The sequence below is a fragment of the Patagioenas fasciata genome, chromosome 3 (assembly GCF_037038585.1).
Source record: "Patagioenas fasciata isolate bPatFas1 chromosome 3, bPatFas1.hap1, whole genome shotgun sequence".
In the NCBI taxonomy this organism is placed as follows: domain Eukaryota; kingdom Metazoa; phylum Chordata; class Aves; order Columbiformes; family Columbidae; genus Patagioenas; species Patagioenas fasciata.
Genome location: NC_092522.1, coordinates 81,760,403 through 81,780,749, shown reverse-complemented (window position 1 = coordinate 81,780,749; position 20,347 = coordinate 81,760,403). Strand labels below are relative to the sequence as shown.

The 20,347-nt window shown below is 34.4% G+C and overlaps 1 protein-coding gene across 9 annotated transcripts in view; it reads left to right on the top strand.

Moving 5' to 3' along the window:
• Positions 1-20,347, top strand: part of GRIK2 (glutamate ionotropic receptor kainate type subunit 2) — a 431,302-nt gene that overhangs the window by 276,020 nt on the left and 134,935 nt on the right. For all 9 annotated transcript variants that reach the window (XM_065834051.2, XM_071806698.1, XM_071806700.1 and 6 more), the window contains one exon: positions 15,004-15,227. In XM_065834051.2, coding sequence (XP_065690123.1) covers positions 15,004-15,227 — 224 coding nt within the window. The remainder of the gene's footprint in view (positions 1-15,003; positions 15,228-20,347) is intronic.

The window sequence follows — 20,347 nt, the reverse complement described above, 5'->3', positions numbered from 1 at the left end:
TAAGGTGTCAGATGATGAAAATTTTAACGACACTAAAGTTTATATAACATATATTTGGACTCTGTTTCTTTGGGGATATAATGTTTTGAGGTGTAACATTCCATAAACCGTGCAGATTTATGGCAGGTCTGCCATTATGATATAGTTTTTGTTTGAACCAGCAACTCTCGTGAATATAGATGGATGGTACCTGATTTTTGCTGTATTTTCTTTTATGTTATTTTCTAGTATATTGGATTTTTACTTTATTTTTCCTACCCTCTTTAAAAAATACTAGAAAAAAAAAGGCACAATTCTCTTTTTTCTGTGTTCTCTGTATGTACTTTAAATAACTGTTGTCTATTTTGTTTATAATTTGTCTCCTGATTTTTCTGTTTAGCCATTTGAAGGCCATCTGTTCTGAGTGCATTTTTGTTTCTTGGTACACATTTTTTTACCTTGCAGATTAAGCATTACTGTTCTATGCTGAACCATTCTTCTCTGAATTTCCAGTAATAATTATCAGTTACACTTGTTATGTTGGCAGTTTTCCAGCACAACCATCTCTTTAAACAAAGCTACTAATTCACATTATTTAATATTTAAAAATAATATTACAACTCCTTCCAGATATTCTGTGTCACAAAATAGTATCTGTGATACTTTGACTGCTAAGTGCCTGTAGTGTATTTTTCATGTGTATGTTTACTATTTTAAATATTCATAATATCTTCCAGTTATTATTGTTTGCATACTTTTTTTTTTCCCATTAAAGTAACATTTCATTCCTGTGTCAAACTCGTCACGGGGTCTATAGGATAATTTATTATGATAATTTGTAGTATGCCAGAAAATATCACTTGTGTTTTTTGTGCCTTTCAGTATAATTGCTAATTCGTTTATCCATAACTTCAAGTGCTTTGACCTTTTATTTCCAATGTCATTTGTCCCAAGCTGAATAAGAAGCAGCAGGTGTCTCCCTGACAAAGAACTAATCATGTCTCTTTTGTGGCTTGAGTTTCTGTTTTTAACTTCAAATGAACTGAATATATAGACTTAGAGAATGTCTCTGCAAATTCTTGGGTTGAACGTCTAAATTTACCGACGTAATACACTCAAATATCCCATACTATGCATCTACTCGTTGTTGTTGTTGTTGTTGTTGTTTTATTTGGTTTGCTTTAAGGTGAAAGATCAAAGAGATTTTCTATATGACTGGAATTACCAGCAATTACAACTGTACTACTATTTCAAACCAACAGCCAAACATTGGATCCTATATTCACAAGATTATACTTAATTTGCATGTCTACTTAGTTACTCTAATAAAAGCTGTATATGATAGTCCTGTGGAAAAAAAGTACAAACAGACCCTAACTCAGAGTAAATATTATGCAGGAAATAAACTGCAAATAAGAGTATAGCAGGCAGTATCACAGAAAGCCATGAATGTACCAATGTGAGGAACATTTAAATAAACCCTCAGTAATCTAAAATGTAAAAGAAATCACAAGTCAGAAGCTTAAGTCAAGTGTGCAAAAGATATATATTAATTCAGTGAGGAGCATAGCAGAAGTGTGTTTTTGAATTCCCTATTAAATTGCAGGCGGGGAATGTATTACTGTTTTCAAGTGCAGGACAGACTGAAGATATAGTTTTCAAGAAAAGAAAAGTTGAGAATGAGCAGTTATTTTCCAAAGAACAAGGAACTTCCACACAGTCTGCATTTAGTAAAGCAAGGTCCAGCAATATTTCTATTATGGTAAGATATAGAGAATGATAATACATACACGTTTTCTTAGCAGTCATAAATGCTATTAATTACATAATCTTTTGAGCTGAAAAACATCCCATGTTTCCCAGAGAAACTGGATGAAAAATTTTAAGTACATTCTTAAGTTATTTGACATCAGAAGTGGTAGGAGACTTTCACAGCAGGGTTTTGTCAATAAGTGCTCTGACATCTGTGAAATTTTTTTGTTGATCTGTACTCAGGGGGCTGTTTATCTGAAATTTCTTGAGATGAGGGGTAAGTGAATGTTGCCTTGCTGTTCATTTAACTATAGTATGCCTAAGTAGTGTGTTTTATAATTAGGCTGTTATAGTTTTCTAATTTTGATATTCACAATTTTAACCACTACTAATTAACTTTTTTCACAATTAACACAACCAAACAAATTCTTAATATCATTACTGCTACTAAAAAAAAAAAAAAAAAAGAAAAAAAGTTTTGAAAAGCTGGAGGATGTAAAATTTTAGCAAAGCAACATTTTATTAAAACAGTTTCAGGATGTGGTGGCAGGAGATGTATCCCTAGGAATTATGTCCAAAATATAACCTCACTCATACTGTTTGTGGAACTGAGACAGGTATTAATTCTGATCTGTTACTGTTCTAACATCAAAGATAATTCATTTGTTTAAGAAAATTATAAAAAAGTTGGACATTCAGGTTAAAAAAGAAAAAAGAAACTGATGGTGCAGCCTTAAGTCCGAAATACAGCAAATGAGAGTTGGGAAGAAAATCATGTTACTTTGTCACAATGATTTGAATTTGGTTTGCACAGTCAAGTTTTATTTTGCTATTTCCTGATCTCTGAAAGTCTGACAAGCAGTGATGTGTGGTAACTTTGAAAGATGGGTAACTTATTTTGCTGAGAATGTATATTAGTGTGAAACAAATATACATATGCACACACACATGCATACCAATAACTGCATATAGGTGCTTGTAAAGAATGAATACATATTTCCGTGCAGATGTGTGGGGCACGGTACTCATAAAGTACCCGTAGAAACTGTGAAACAGAATAGTTATTTCTTAGATTTTTTTTACTCAGGATATTGGATAAATAAGTGACATACTGATACAATGTTTTAGATATAGAAACGATGTAATTAAAAACAAACAAAAAACAGTTACAGTTTTTGTTTAAGGTTGTATGTCAAGCTTAAAGAAATTAGAAGTATTATACTTGAGGAAAGATTTTCTTATTTTCCTTCTTGTTTTGCTTTAGAAGTATATACAATAATCTGTTATTGAAAGTAAAATGTTTGCAAAATAGGTTGTGTCTGAGACAGTATGGATTTTTCCCGAAAAACAGAAGACTTACTTAGATGTATTTTGTTTGTTTGTTTGTTTGTTTGTTTGTTTGTTCTGTGGATTGATACTGTAGAGAATGTTACACTTATTCTAGAGTAAATATCTTGTCAGAAAAGTATCAAAGTCTATATACAAATCCTCAAGTGATTCTTCAAATGCATGGTAACTGTCTTTTTTAGCTTTTACACCTAGCTTGCCTGCATAGAAAAATAATTGAGGTTTTTTCAAAATGTTGTGTACAGCATTCTGCCTGTCACTCCATATCTTATGATTTTCAAATTAGTTTGAAAATGATCCTCCTGTTCCCCAAAAGAGTTATAATCCTGTAATACATAATAATTCCAAAATGTAAAAGCAAAACTAGTGTAAGATCTATACTGTTACTGTATAGTAATAAAGAAAAAAGTACCACTTAGGAAAACCCAACCAGTGCTACTGTACTAACCATATTTTATGAGACTGAGAAGTAGCACATTTTAATTCTTAGCTTAATAGTCCTGTATGTAACTTGATATAATGTTATCTCTAGAACTTTTGTTGAATTATTAGCTATATTTAAATATTTAAATTTATCAATTTGATCCATCTTTAAGAAAACTGCTCTGTAGTGTAACCATCTGATATGAATATTTTCCCTTTTCTTTTAATTCCTCACTGTAAATCAGTAATACAGACATAAGAGAAATGAGATAGATACCATATTTTAGTATATAAATTATTGTAATATTTGATCAATTTCTGGTTGTCTTTGTAATTAAAAAAATATTTTATCTGTTTATTTAACTACTTCTAGCTTAACAGGAAACCATCAATATTGCAAAAAGTATCAGGAGACTATATGTCAAGCCCATTTTCACTAGTTGCAAACTTTTTTCTCTGACTGCATTCAGAAAAGAAGTAAAATTTCAGTTTTGTTACAGAGGTGTGTGTAGAGAATTGGAAAGATAAATCCTTTACACTAGAGAATCAAAGAACTGAGGTTGAAATTGACCCTAGAGATCACCTATTCCAAATCCCTGCTAAAAGCATAGCCAACTAGAGCAAGTCATCCAGGCCTCTGTCTCATCAGGTTTTGACTGTCCTTAGAGATGGAGACTCCACGACTTCTCCGTACAACCTGCTCTGTTTTACCATTCCGACAATAAAAAACTAAGAGGTTTATGTTTAAACAGAATTTCCTGCATTTCAATTCATTACCTCTTCTTTCATTGAATACCACTGAGAAGGTTCTGGGTCTGTCTTATTTACTTTCCCTTCCTTCTTCAGTTATTGTATTAATTCATCAGATACAGCTGAGCCTTGCTTCTCCAGGCTAAAAAGTCCCAGCTCTCTCAAGTCTTTCCTCATATGGCAGGTACTCCAATCTCTTTATCATGTCTGTAACCCTTTGCTGGATTCATTCCAGTATGTTCCTGTTTCTCTTGTGCCAGGGAGTCCAGACCTGCAGCGATCACTCCAGATTTGTCTCGTCAGTGCTGAGCAGAGGTCAAGGATCATCTCCCTCAACCTGCTAGATATTCTTCTGCCTAATGTAGCCCAACTGATTGTCATCATTCCAATGTGTCGATGTTTGCATTCCATTGCTAGGTTTAACCAAAACATGTGTTGGGTTCTCCAGGAAAATGCAGCTAACATGAAGGCTTTAGCTGACAGGCAAATTCACTAAAAGAGAAACTTGTTTTTTAACAAAACCAGGACACAATGTTAGTACTGGTGCCTGGGTTTATGCTTCCCAGGTACAGTTTTTGGCATTTTCCTTATTTGAACTTCATGATGTTCTAGTGTGCCTGCCTCTCCTGCTTGTTGAAGTCCTTCTAAATAACAGCATAACAGCCACACCTCCAAGTTTTGTATAATGTTCATACTTCCTGAAGGTGCACTCTGTCCCCTCATCCAGCTCATGAACTAATACGTTAAACAGTATTGATACTGCCAGTGACCCCTGGAGTACACCACTAGTGATTGATCTTCAGCTGGACTTCATGTCATTAATCACAACCCTTTCAGTCCCAACAGCTAAGACAGTTTTCATTTAACCTCATCATCCACTTATGTAGTCTGTACTTTGTCAGTTTGTCTCTGAGGTTATTACGGAAGACAGTATTGAGAACCTTGCTAAAGCAAAGATAAACAACATTCAGTGCTCTCCACTTACTCACCAAAGCCACTCATTTCAGTGTTGGAAGTTAACAGGTTGGACAGACAAGAATACTCCTTTATAAATCTATGCTGATAATGTTAAATCTTCTTGACCTTAGCATGAGTCTCAGGATTTGCTTCATCACTTTCCCAGAAACTAATTTGATGCTGAGTGGTCTGTATTGAAGACAGAAATGACATTTGTTTTCTTTCAGCCCTCAGAAACCTCCACTGATCTCCACAACATTTGAAAGATAACTGAGATTGGCGGACAGTAGCCCTCAGCACTAATGGGAGCATCCCATCAGGTCCCATGGACTTGTGTATGCGTGGTTAGTTTACATATTCCTTCACTTGATCCTCCTCCACTGAGGGTTACGTCTTCCTTCCTGTGGACTTGACCCATAGTTTCAGAGACCTGCGATTTCTGAAGACCAGTTTTCTTACCAGTAAATATTGTAGTGAAGCATGCATTGAGTACCTTGGTCTTATCCATGTCATTTGTCACCTGGTTCCCTGCCCCTTTCAGCAGCATTTTCACATTTTCTCTAGTCTTCCTTTTGTTGCTTATGCAGTTGTTAACCCTTCTTTCCTGTGGTGTTCCTCAGCAAATTTGACTCCAGATGGGCTTTAGGTATCCTAACCTTGTTTCTGCATGCCTGGACAGTGGTGTTATATTCCCCCTGAATCACCTGTTCCTGCTTCCACCTCTGATATTCTTTCTTATGTCTAAGTTTTGTAAGGAGCATCTTGTTCATGCAGGCCTCCTGTCATCTTTTCTTCACTGCCTGAGTGTGGAGATAGATTATTTTTGAGCTTGGAGGAGGTCATCCTCATACTTGAAAATCAACCAGCTCTCTAGGTCCACTCTTCAAGATTGTCTCCCATGGGATTCCTCCAAGCAGGTCCCTGAAAAGGCCAAGGTCTGTTCTCATTAAGTCCAGGATTATAATCCTGCATTTTCCCATGTTGCCTCTCTTCAGGATCCAGAACTTCACTATCTCTTGGTCACTGCAGGCAAGACCACTGCCAGTCTTCATGTCCTGGACCCTTGTCAGCTACTTTATCACTTGTGTCTGGAAATTATCATCACTACACTCTAGCAACCTCCTCGATTGCTTGTGCCCTGCTGTGTTTTCCTTCTAACAGGTATTTTGGTAGTAAAGTCCCCAATAAGGACATGGACCTGGGAACCTAAGGGTTGTTCTAACTGTCTGAAGGACTTGTTCACAGTAATACATTGCATTGAGAGCTTTGTATCTATGACAGCAATAACACCATAGCCTGTCAGGAGAAGAGGTATGATTCTGTTCATTACACAAAATAAAAGGCACCATGGCATGGGAGGAGGGAGGAGCCACTCCACAGACAGGATCTGCACAGGGCTGCACATAAGCATATTTCCCTGCATCAAAAGGATTGTGAAATTTATTTGGCATCCATATTGCTCTTTTTATTATTAACATATCTCATTAAAACAGATAACTTATCAAGCTATTTCTTGTTAGGCGTTTCTTATTGAGATCCAAAAAGAACCCTGCATCATCTCTCTTTGTGTCTCACCTCAAACACACCTCCCTATGTGCAGATATGCATGGCCTGCAATCCCCTCAATTTAATGCATGAATTTCAGGTAAACTGTCATGGATCACAGTGTAAAAATAAATGCAAAATCTATTTTTGAAAATAAACATCCATAATTTTCTGTGAGCTATTGCTCCATTTTCAAAATGAGTGAAGAAACATGTTCAAGTGAGAAGGTACGACTGAAATTTGAAACTTAATTGGATGAAAGATATGTACTTGTAAGAAGCTGCAGCATATCTTTCATAGTTTTATAACGGTAGGTAAGAGATGTAACTATTTATTTATGCAAAACTGTGTCTATGTGCACATAAACCCCTCTCCCTTCCTTGTAACTCTTCATAGTAAAAGAGTTATTCTGCATCGTATCCTGACTTCCTTCTTAGCCGGCAAGAAATGTCATGAAAATTGTATGAGTATTAAAAGAATGTAGTGATAGTTACCACAGCAGCAGTGAGTTGTGGATAAGTTCTTACTGAACTATATGATAGTGTGTGTTTTTTTTTTGTTTGTTTTTTTTTTTTTTTTTTTTTTGTTTTTTTTTTTTTTTTTGTTTGTTCGGTTTGTGTGTTTTTTTTTTTGTATAGAATAATATTCATTAATTTTCTTCAATTACTTGAAAATGTCTAAAATTTTGGCACCTACAGGTTCTGAAAGCAAGGAGTTTTACACCTTCATGATACTTATTGTGAAGAATCATTTCCTTGTTTCTTGTTCTAAGTTCATTTTAATTACTGTCCTCCACTTCTTTTTCTGTACGTTGATATAGAGCAATTCTTTTATTGTTTTTCTACTTTGCCTGACTTAGTGTCATCCATAAATGTTTTTACTTAACTATATATCCACTTTCTAGGTGGGCAGTAGTTAGGCTAGGAATTTGCTTACATCTGCCTGTCATATTGATCAATTATTTTTCTTGTTACATTTGTGTTCTTATTCATCATTTATTTGTACACCCCTATTGATCCTTGTCTTTGAGAATGAAGAAGAACTTCATATAATACAAGGAGTAAATTATAACACAAATGGCATTTTTAAGTGCTTAATAGATTTTTGTCTTCTAAATACCAGAAACATTTTAACATTTCATCATTAGGATTTGCATTTTATTCTTACTAAAGCTGATTACTAAAATTATTAATCCCTGGAGACTGGATAAGATTTATTGAATATAAATAATATGTAACAAGTTTTTTAAACGAGCTAGCTTACATATACCCTAGGCAGAAGAGAGGTAAATTAGGATCTAGTACATAAAAACACTGCTAACATTTTTCTTCCTTAGATTTGTGACAATATTTTTGGGTAATATGTAGTAGCCATTGTTATATAATTATGGCACACATTAAGCATTGCATGATGTATAATGTTTTGAGAATATACACAACATAAACCCACTTCTGTTTTTATTAATATTTCATAGATGATGGAGTTCTCTAAAAAGACAATTTTTTGTTATTATTTAGAATAATGATCAATTTTAATTAAAGCTTAAGGCACTGGAATTTTATGATTCATTGAGAACTTCTGTGTGTGGATACTTTTTACAATAAAGTCTAGTCTTTGTGATGCATCAAAAAGCAACTGGAATGGATGAGTGTACAGGAGGTTGATTTTGTCCATTTTAATGGGTTTTATCGCATTGATTAATTAAGCTGATGGAATGACAGATTTCAAAAAGTGGTCAGTTGAGCACTGTTAATCAATAAGAGGCAGTATATCCTGCAATTATCTACTCTCATGCAAATGAGATGCAAAAATGGTATTAGTAATTTTGATTTCCTTATAAAAAAATGCAGATGCCAAAGTGATACAGAAAAATGGGAGCAAGTCAAATTTGACACAAGTCAGACTTGACTGCCTAATGAAATGAATTCACTGAAACAATTTGATAAAAACCCACATATTTGGGAACAGAATTTATGCCAAAATTAAAAAGTGTGGGATTTTTTTGTCCTGAGCGCGATAACTGAAAGTCTAGATGACATGGATGGTTAACAACTGGAAAAAAGACTTCAAAGGAGTTGCAGAAAATCTGGAAAAGATAATGATGAAAATGCTAGCTGCTAGGTTGATCAAAAGATATGCTCCACGCTATTTAAAAGCCATTATAAGAAGGATTCCAAATGTTTTATTCTGATTGAATTCATGTAGCAAATTGTTCTGTAGTAGGCAGGCAAATTTCCTCTAAAGTCTTGAGGGCTTATAGTTGGCACAGCCATTAGTTACCACAGCTGGTCAAGAGTTTGCCAAGAAAAGTATTAGCCATGCAGACATAAGGATATCTAAAGAAATGAAACAGCTATGAAATATTACTAAGTGTCAGCAAAATGAACCTGAATAAACTGCCTTTTGGTACCTTTTTGTTGCTAAACAGTAAGTTCTGAGAAGCAGCTCAGCAGTTAGAAACAAATGTATAACTTGAGCCAGTACATATTGAAACTGTCATTATATGTTACTTCATTATGTTAATGAAGTAACAACTGCTAAAGTTGCATCTATATATAGTTTTTTTAGCCATTAATCTTAAATGATACAAGTCAGGATCCCACAAATAAGAATGTGTGACATCTAAAATCAGCTGTCTAGTCTGAACTTGTTCTGGACTTTATGGTATGTTACATTTGGCAAAGATAACAACTTCTGGTAGCAGCTTTCCAGGATCTATGATGAGGTTATCAAGAAGATTCATCTGGGCTCTTCACAGTGATGCCTGGCAAGAAGACCAGAGTCGAAGGGCATAAATTGAAAACTTCGAAAGATGGAAATTGCGTAATCTCTCTAAGCAAACTGCTCCACTAAGAGTATGTAGAAACTTTTTTACTAGATGAACAAACGGTGGGACAGTTTATCCAGAGAGATTATGTAGTCTTTGTCTTTGGAGGTTTTCAAAATAGACTGGTTAAAGCCCAGAGCAACCTGGGCTGATCATGTAGATGACCCTGCTTTGAACAGATAGAACTAGAGTCCTCTTGATGTGTCTTCCCATCTGAGTTGTCCTATGATCCCATGAAAGGTAGTAGAAAAACATGAAAATATTTATATAAAAACAATAGAAGTGGCTACTTAAAATAAAAATAGTACTAAAATGCTAATAAAGTTGTACTGTTTTCAATAGGAAATGAAGATGTTGTGTCAAGACCAAAAGCTTTCACAGGATGTAAAATTTTCTATAATGCAGTAGCATGAAAAAGCCAGTTTAGGATAGATCACAATCTTAAAGCCAAACTGCAGTTCTTAGTTTTTAAAATCAGTGACAGGGAAATGCACTTCTGTGAATAGGAATAATGCATAGGCTCTCTGTGCATTAGGAGCCTGTTGGATGACTTTAAAGAATGGAAGCTGGACATTAACCTTCCTCTGCTTAGTTTACGGATGCACCTTCTCCAGAGACAATGCATTTAAACCTTTCATTCCTTCAAATAAAATAGGTGAGAAAAAAGTTTTTCAGAAAAGGATCACCAAGATAAAATTCAGTGTTTTCTTTTCCTCAATGCTATTATTAGAAGCTATTAAATGCTTTCAAAGTCCAATTTATCAAAAAATTAGTGTGGCAGTTTTTCTGGGTTATATTTTATAGAGTTAGTTTTCACATAGAAAATAACAATATCTGAAAAGACCAACTTAATATACATGCTATGGCCCATGCATTACTCAGCATCTCTATGCAGATTTTCTACTGAAGTTATTTGTAGCTGCATGCATAGAATGAATTCAGTGTAATTTTAAAACTTGTCTTCTTAAAGGGTACACACCAAATTTCAGCCCTATGCAACTGAAAAAAGTGTCCTCCCTTTTTGATTTAGATTTTTCTCTATGTAAAGTATTCAGTTGGCAAGCTTCTGGGAAGTAAAATGTAAATGAAGAAGCAAAGGAGGAGGATTTTAGCATGCTCTAGGTCCTTTTACAGCAGAAATGAATCATCTGTACCATGAGTTGTTCATTGGTGAGGGAACATCCTATAGCTGCACATGACAGCAAGACAGGGAAAACTTTACAAGGCTATGAAGAGCACATTTGCAGTCCTCATGAGGCACAAAATGAGGGGAAGGTCTAGCAATCCCTGCTCACTGAGTTCTGCAGTAATGTAGAAAGTAGACTATACTGAGAGTACATATGCTGGTATGAAAGGAAAAAATATCATTCTCTGTCAGATGGAGGGTGAAGATGGAAGATTATGTACTACTGAGGATGTTCTGTTAAAAGTAATGTTCGAAATATCTGAAGAACTTTGAGAAAGCAGGTTAGGAACAACTGTCAGTGGTTCAGTTGACTTTGAAAAGTGTCCTGTAGAGTATAGTCAATTCTGTTTCTTCCTCCCTCTTGTCCTGGATGTTATCTTACTTGCTGGAGAACCTCTCTTCGAAAAACTGTCAAGATAGATACAAAATGAGTGCCATTCCCCCCTTATCATGCCACATCTTTACATGGTGGAGAGAATGTAGGATTGTGATTTCCTCACTCTTGACATAATTACAGTAAGAATTTATTGTGAGAAGTATTTTTCTCCAGTTTCTACCATTAGTGTTACGGTCTGCAGTGTTCTCCATCAGATGGCATGGCTACTGTTTGTGTTGCTGTACAACTCTTTTTTTTTTTTTTTTAATAGTATTATACATGAATTCAGTTTAAATATGGAATCATACATCATTGTCAAGTGAGACCAATATTCTTCGTTATGGAACATATCAGAAAGCCATTTTAGGATGTGTTCATTTGTAAATGTTGATAAAAGCAGATAGATAAAATCTTAATTTTACATTATACATCTCCAGTTCTTCCTGAGAAATTAACTGAAGAGAACTCTCTTACTTGTATTTCTCCATTGTAGAAGAGTGGCGGAGACCCTGCTACTGTAGTTGTAAAAACTTGTTCCCTTATTTCTCTTATTTTCAAGTAGTGCCATTTCAGGAAAAAACAAAAACGAAAACAAAACCAACAACAACAAAACCCAACAAAACAAAATCCCCCAAAAACCAAAAAAAAAACAAACCAAACCAAACCAAACCAACAAACAATTATAAAGAGAGTTGAATATTTTGGAGATAATTTATCTAATAAGCAAAAGTAGTCACATATATCAGTATGACATGTTTATACCAGTCATTCTAGCAGCCTTTTGTTTCCTTGATCAGTAAAGACTATGGATCTTATTTTTGTTGAGATGGTTGATTTTTGTTCATATGGTGATATAATAGTTCAAGAATACTGAGACAGTTACTAAAGCTCCAAAGATGATCTCAAGATGTCAAGATATGGACTTATATTTTGGACCTATGCCTCCCAGGCTGGGATATCTGGTTGTCCTGTTCACTCATATAGACATGCATTATTTCTTGTTTGATTATTTTTCTAATTTTATCTGCAATTTCCCCAGAACTCTGCTGCACTGGATGTAGTTACAACATACATTCGTTTGTATATTTTGTTTTCATCTAATGATCAAGGGTTGGATTTCCTATAGTAGTTGTTAAAAGCAATTATTTGATATTCATTAAGGCTCTGTTAATGCTTTCAGATCAAAATTCATTACTGTCAACAGTTTTTTTTTCCTCTGTTTTTGGGAATCTGCATCTTTTGATAGTCTCTAGTGAGTTGACTTCAGACTCTTAGGTTAAGGACTGCTAGTTGGCTCTAAAACTTGTACCTTAACTTATTATGTTTCTCAAACTTCTACATGTTGACCTATAACTTTAAAACCAAGTTAGTTTTAGTGTCTTATTTAATGTTTTCTTTATGCATCAGCTGAAGTATCATCAATAATATGCAATCCATAAAAACTCAGCTGCTGTGGAATTAAGCTTTGTGGGGTGATGAATACCTATGTTTTGAATACTAATGGAAATGAACTGTGTATCAGGGTTTTGACCAATAAACCCTTACCAAATTAAATGAACAGTGCCAACAGAGTTTCGCACTGCAGCACAGAAGTACTTCACTAGACTAGATCTAACTATATGATAAATGCTTATAATAACAATGTATTACAGTAAAACTTTGAGGAAGGTGTAATACTATAACATTGTATGGGATTTTGAGTGTATATACAATATCATCTGATCAAAACAAAATATACAATTATATGAATTTATATGATTTTTATTTGGAACAAAATCTCTGCGTCCTTGTTTAGAACGGGCATTCTGAAAATAGTGTTGTTTGCAGCTATGTTACTTGGATAACAGTGTTTCATACTAGCTATACAATTTCTGAATTCTTAATTTACATCTTACCAAATCTTGTACTGTATAACTTCTTACTCTGCACTTCTCTCTTTCATTTGTGCACATATACATGCACACATTCATACACATAGACACACGCACAGTAATCTTTCAATAGCTATTGACTGAGATTAAAAAATAGATGCTGTAGATTTCTTGTCACTATGATTTCTGTTAAATTTTGAAGAAAAAATACTACAGACCATTTACAAACCTCCCATGAATCATTACCATAGTAACTAAAATTGAATTTGTAAATTGACAAAATGCATTCTACTATACAATTTAATTTTAAATGCTGCAGTTAAGTAACAGTTATCTACAAATTTCATAGTGATTTATGTTTGTACATATCTCAAGGCTGGATGTCAAGAAGACAGGACCAGACTCCTTTCAGTGGTGCCAAACGATAGGATGAGGGGCAACAGGCACAGACTGAAGCATAGGAGGTTCCATCTGAATATGAATATTACTCTGAGGGTGCCAGAGCACTGGAACAGGCTGCCCAGAGATGTTGTGGAGTCTCCTTCTCTGGAGAAATTAAAAACCCACCTGGATGCATTCCCATGCAATCTGCTCTAGGTGTACCCGCTTTAGCAGGTGGGTTGGAGTAGGTGATCTCCAGACATCCCTTCCAGCCCTAACCATTCTGTGATTCTGTGAAAGTGGAAAATAAATTCAAACCTCCCCACAACATAGCTGAAGTTTCTTGGGAAATCTCCAGACAACTCACCACTCCAGCTACAAACCTGTTGTCTTTGGAAAGATCTTAAGTGTTAGTCTGTTCAGGAGACAATTTTCAATTTCTGAGTGCTATACAGTGACAGAAATTTCCCTCTGGGAACTGGCACACAGCAATGGCAAAATGGTGTGACCTCTTTAATTTAGTTGGCAAATAATCTTGAACTTTCTGTAGATTTTCTGGTTTTAGTCGATGGGCAGAGAAATTAATGGTGTAACTGTGGCACTGATGGGCTACCCAGCATCCAGATGAAGGTGACATACAAATGGCTAGACCAATTTGGAGTCTGGGTCCTTCTAGCTGAGTGCCTGCTCTCTGTTGATGGAAACTTTGGGAGGGACAGAGGGAAAGAAAAAGCCTACAGTGAAATATCCCTTGAAATATTCTCCCAGCTGACAACAATCTCTGCCTCAGGGACATATCTGAGACATTTTATAAACATTACCAACAGCCCTTGATGGGCTTTTCTGTCATGAAGGCACCTAATTGTTATTCTAACCCCTATAGACTTTTGGTAGATGGAATACCTCGTAGTGATGAGTTCCACCATTTATATATGCCTTAAGTGAAGAATTATTTCACTTAGTTCATTTTGATAATTGGCTTTGATGTCATTTAGTTCTTGTATTATGAGGTGCAGTGAACAATCATCCACTATCTGTCTTCTGTGATTTCTGCGAACTAACAAGGACAGTTGTACTTTCTTAGAATTTAATTCCTGTGGCAACCTTTCAGGTGTAGCACTTCCCATTTTAAAATGTTCTTCATTTTATACCAATATTTTTATACTAAGATAAACAAAATTGCTTCCTGGCCCTTCCCCTACACTTGTACAAGCATATTCACATCTGCTTCACAAATATATTAGCTTCTAAAGCACACAGTGAAGGAGTGACAAAGAGAAAACATAGGCACATGTACATTTAAAAAGAAATTCAAAAGTGTGATAATGGATGTTCATGTTTTCTGTAAGATGCAATATTTTTCTTTGCTTCTGTTCCTGTAGTAGTGCTTTTAATTTTCTCTAAATGTTGTTATGTCAGTTTAGAAAACGGGAAGTAGAATAAATCTCTTTGCTTACTTATGGGAAGAAGAAAGTTTTAAATTTCAAATAACCTAGTAGAAGGATAAACCTCCTCCATGTAAAGTTTGTGTTTTGCCCATGTGGTTGTCTGCTTCTACCTGTTTCTTCTGACTTCTGGCCTGTTTCTCTTTTTGTATTTCTGTTAACAGAAAGCTGACCTTGCAGTTGCACCATTGGCGATTACCTATGTTCGAGAGAAGGTCATCGACTTTTCCAAGCCCTTTATGACTCTTGGAATAAGTATTTTGTACCGCAAGCCCAATGGTACAAACCCGGGCGTCTTCTCCTTCCTGAATCCTCTCTCCCCTGATATCTGGATGTATATTCTGCTGGCTTACTTGGGTGTCAGTTGTGTGCTCTTTGTCATAGCCAGGTAACATGTCAACTTTTGTGATTTTTTTGGCAATTGTTATCATCTTTTTCTTACTAATAATTGTCAAAAGTCACAAAAATTTTCTTACTTTCATACTCTTATATTTTAACTTCATGATGTACAGAAGAATAATCAATGAGGGTTCTCACTATTAATTTTCTCCACTACCATACTTAGTCTCCAGTTTGTTATGTCACTAAGTCCTGAGTATGCTAACTAACTTTTTCCATTTATTTACAAATTTAGAGATCCTAGAAAGTTTGAGAAATGTCTTCCCAATTGTGCTGTTCAGAAAGACAGGGGCTGACATATTTTACCTTGTTAGCCTGATTTCATTTGCTGCTATGGTGCTTAATTTCAAATAGAGTACTTAGCTGCCCATGTTAATCCTAGATGTCCAAATTGGGCCTCTACCTGTTAAAAAATAAGTTATTTTATGTGGATTAGTATTTTAGAAGTAGGATAAAAATATTTAGTTTTTAATTTTGTGCTAGGTAAAATCCATGAGTTCTATCACATAATTTAAGGTCCCAAACTTGAATATATTTGGAAGCATGTTTAGTTGAGCTTTCAGAGTTAAATAACTCAATACAAAAATTGTTAAATTATAAACTGATTTGACATACAGGGCTCATTATTTAATCTGTTTTCTTCAACACAGGCAAGCAGGAAAACATCTTTTGTTAAAAATTCCCATTATCTTTTCCTTGTAAGGTAATTAGGACTGGCTCCAGATGCTCACAGAAATCTAGACTTATATGTTGCAACTTTGACTTTTGTTGTGACAGCAAAAAAATTTCAGAACAGTGAATCAATAATTGCTAGGGTTCTAAATTTAATCTCTTTTGGAGATTCTTTCTCGTAGTCATTTTAAAATATTTTTTAAATCAAATACATGTAGACTGTATGGCTCTTATTCTTTTAATAAGATATTATTTTTGCCTGTAGCAGTGATTTTTAGAAGCATATGTTTGACTTGATAATGCAATCTCACTTCAGCCCCAAGATTTTTATTATTTCATTCTTTGGTACACAGTAGAACCTTCATATTTTTATTTTCCTGTTGTTCTGTAGTTGATATCAACATTCTCCATCTTTCTTTGATAATATCAGCTTCATTTTGGAGAAGTTGTATCCTTTCTCTACTAAGGGGAGATGTATTGTTTCTAGAAACTGGTTTAAAAGTAGTTTGGCAAGATCACCTGCACATAAAGTACATGAAGTACTTGAGTAATATAAATAACATTGAAACATATTCTGTAATTAATAACTTCACTTGTGTGTCTTCTAGAAAAGTCTGCTTTAAAGAGCCAGACTTATGTTGAAAGGTTCTTGAGTAGAGTTTAGTGGGCTACAAAACCAGAGAGTAAACTCATTTCTGAAATGTTCCTGTGATACAAGTACTTTTGGAAGCACATTTGAGCATAAATCACAAACGTTATTTTGTGAAACACTTAAAGTGAAACATTTATGTGTATGTCCAAAAATTTTAATCCTATTGTTATCACAGGAGGACATTTTCAGCATGATGCACAGTTCTTTTGACAGACAGTTCCCAGTAATTTTAGTAGGAGTTGTACGGCTGAGTGATTACTTATGTTTGAAAATGTTGTATCATATTTTGTAGGAAAGATATGTTTTCTGAAAGCCTTTTTATTTTTCACTTGACTATTCAGTCACTTGGTCTCACTAGCAGAACTGGAGAGAATGTTTATTTTTAAACAGAAGTGCTACATGGTAGATCAGTATTACTAAACTTTTTTTTCACTTACCTGTTTTAGTGACCGGCATAAAAAATTCCTTATTATATTCTTTGTAAAGAAATATGAAATGTATTTTATACTGAGCAGAGAAGATTGTTCTTTTGTATATTTATATAAAATACCTTTTTTACTCCTAAATTTATATCAGCCTTCAGATCTAGAGGTTTTCAATACCTCTTAATTTGTACAATCAAATCTTGATAACACATTTATAAATAAAAGATCTAGGATTAGATAAGACAATCTGCAGATTTTAGTCATTATGCATACTTCGTAGTATGTGATAGCATTTTCTAACATTGTAGTTCATATAGACAAACAGGCGTAAGTTAAAAATGTAATCTCCTGTTGAAAAATAATGACAGAAAAGAACACTATTAATAAGTAGAAGAGACTTTTGTGAATATAATTCACAAAATGTATCTGTCATGGAAAGGGAAACATTGCTAACTGAAGTGTGGTAGTGAAGAGGACTTTGCAGCATAGTTCTATGTATTTTCAGTACAGATTGTAAGTTAGATATTGAACAACTGTTGATGTATTTTTCAGTCCTGGTGTCGTGAAACTGTTGGACTCTGTGCCACTAAATGAATTAGTTCCACCTAAGTGTCGTATTAAACAAAATTCTGTATCACAACAATCTTTCCATAATGAATGTTCAACTACCAGTGTTTCATAATAATTACTATGTGTTTCATAATAAGGTATATCTATGTTTGGAGCAGTATTTATTTTGTCTTTTATGATACGATGTTTTGTAATTACAGCTCATCAGAGTATTCAGTGTAGAATAGTTATTTTTAGATTTAAGCTTCCCATTTTTGTGTCAAATGTTTTGTGATTTTATTGTTTTACCATGTCTTCCAAATAGTGTTGGAATGTAAGATCTTGGTATATTGAGAATGGAAAGTACTGTACTTGGATTTCTTCCATTAACTAGTGGTATGGTCCTATTTAGGGAAGAGGAAGAAATTAGTAAAAGGTTCAAGTATTTTTGAGAGAGAATTGCTGAAAGGACTTTCATAGGCTAACATATCAAGCTTAAATGGGGAAAAAATGTAATATAATTTTTTATAAGTCTCTTCCTTGATAGAGCATTGGATTTTCCTTCCAAATAGATAAAGAGATATAAAGAGCTGAAATCTTTGAATATTCAACAAGTCAAAAAGCTAGGAAAGACATCTGTTTAGCTGCAGGGCTCCTCTATGTTATTTTGCTCTTGTAGTCCCCCTGAAAATGATGAGTCATCTATTGATGTGGGGATTACAGATATTGCACAGTGTTTTATTTAATTGTCATTCTTTGTGGGGAATTACAGTAGACTGTGATTACTTCATTTATGTGAAAACCTCTTAATCTTTTTTTGTTTTGATTGTTGAATTTAAGTAGTTATGGTGGTTAGTCTCTTTTTTTTGTGGTACAGGTTGATGGCTGATAAGTAAACCCACTCCACTTGACAGCCTATTATTTTTCTGTGAACTGAGAAAGTCATATAGCATTTTTTTTCTCTTGTGGCAACAATAATAGATCTGGTTTTGATGCTAACTAACAGTGTCTTTGTGTCACTGCTAGTAGTCTTGTGTCATTGTACATCTTGTTGCATTCCAGTAGCTTCCCTTTTTTCTTCTGCCTTTCCTTGTGTTTTTGTTGTTGTTGTTTGTTTGTTTGTTTGTTTGTTTTAGTAAAGTAAAGTATGGCAACTCCTTTTTGGAGTTCTGTTAAGTACAGAACATTTTCTGATCTGTATAATGAAAAATCTTAACTAGTGGAATTTCTTATTTCTATCTCTTGGTGCAAACCATTGTTTCATTTCTAAGAAACATGCTGACTTCTTACGGTGTTGTATACCAACTTCGTAGACACATGTTGTCCCTTTTTTTTTCATATGTCTGTGTATATGAAACAACTTTTTCCTATTTTTTGATCTCTGCAAAATCTCTTGGGTTGATAACTGGGAGATGCTTCCCATTCTACATAGGCAATATGAAGAAAATCAGATTAATACTTTAAAAAATCCTAAGTATGTTTGATTTATATAGACGTTCAGGTTAACAACTTTCAAAATTAACCTTCACCTGGCTTTTCACATGATTGTATTATAATTTTTGGAGTCTTTTATATATGATTTTAAGCATCCATGTCTTCATGAAACTTTTCTGGAAACACAGATAGGAGGTTAAACTTAGATATATTTGTCCAATAATTTTTTACTTAATTTACTGGATTTCAAGTTATTCCTTGCACATTGAAGTCATTCTTTGTGTACTAAGGTCTATTTGCTGTGAATATGTCTGTTTGTCATTAAGCAGCTCACTTTTAAGTGACCTATCTTCATAAGTGGAAGAGATACATCTGCCTTAGCATGATGCTTCACTTTTATGGATCAGCTGTGAAGCAGATAAGCTACCCTGGACAAAATTGTCCACTAATGAGCTCTTATGCTTCTTATACTGAGCTGTCTGGAGTATCGGTGTATATCATTAAATATACATTAAACTATGCTCACTGCCCTAATTGTTAATATTCTGTCATGAGTTCTTATTTTAAGGGACTTGATTCACCTTTACTTGTACCGCATTCTATATGTTAGAACTTCTTACTCTTTTCTTCTCTCAGCAGAACTATGCTATCCTACTTCTTGTAAGTCAAGCCTTTGTGCTTGTTTCAGCTGTCAAAACATTTTGTATTAACTATTTTTCTGTTTCCTTGTAAGCAGTGATAAAAGCACAATGAACATTGCCTCATCACCAAATCATATTTTTCACTTACCAGCTGGAATAAAACAAAATAAAAGAAGACTAGAGTTTTGAAAAAGACTCCACCTGTTTATCTTGATATTTTCTCTGTAAAGAAGCTTAGGAATAGCCTGCTACTTCAGACTTGAACAGACACCTGAGTGTTATCTCTCTCTGGAGGGCATACATATCCTTTCACATCTCATCAGTCTTAATTTTTATTTCATATTTCTTGATCAGCTGATTTCTGTCCTTGAACTTGTCTGATTGATTTTCAAACCACTCATTGAAAACTATCTTAACGGAAAGGAGTTAATGGCAGAATGAGAGGGAGTTACTTTTCCAGTTGCTATGGAGCTCTGGTTACTAAATTACTATGTTGATATTTATTCAAGTAGGAAGTTAGCATATTTGCCCTTTATTCTTAACAAGCATTCTTCCTACGAGAATTTTATCTCCTGAAGTCTCCCTAGAGAACCACAGCATATGTTATGAGGTGTTTTCAGCAGTGGATTCATCATTCAATAGGGAAATCCAGATGGCAACCCTGAAATCTGCTTCTCTTACTATCTTACATTTTTAAGATAGATTTGCATCAGTTGTCATGCAAGTGGGGATATTT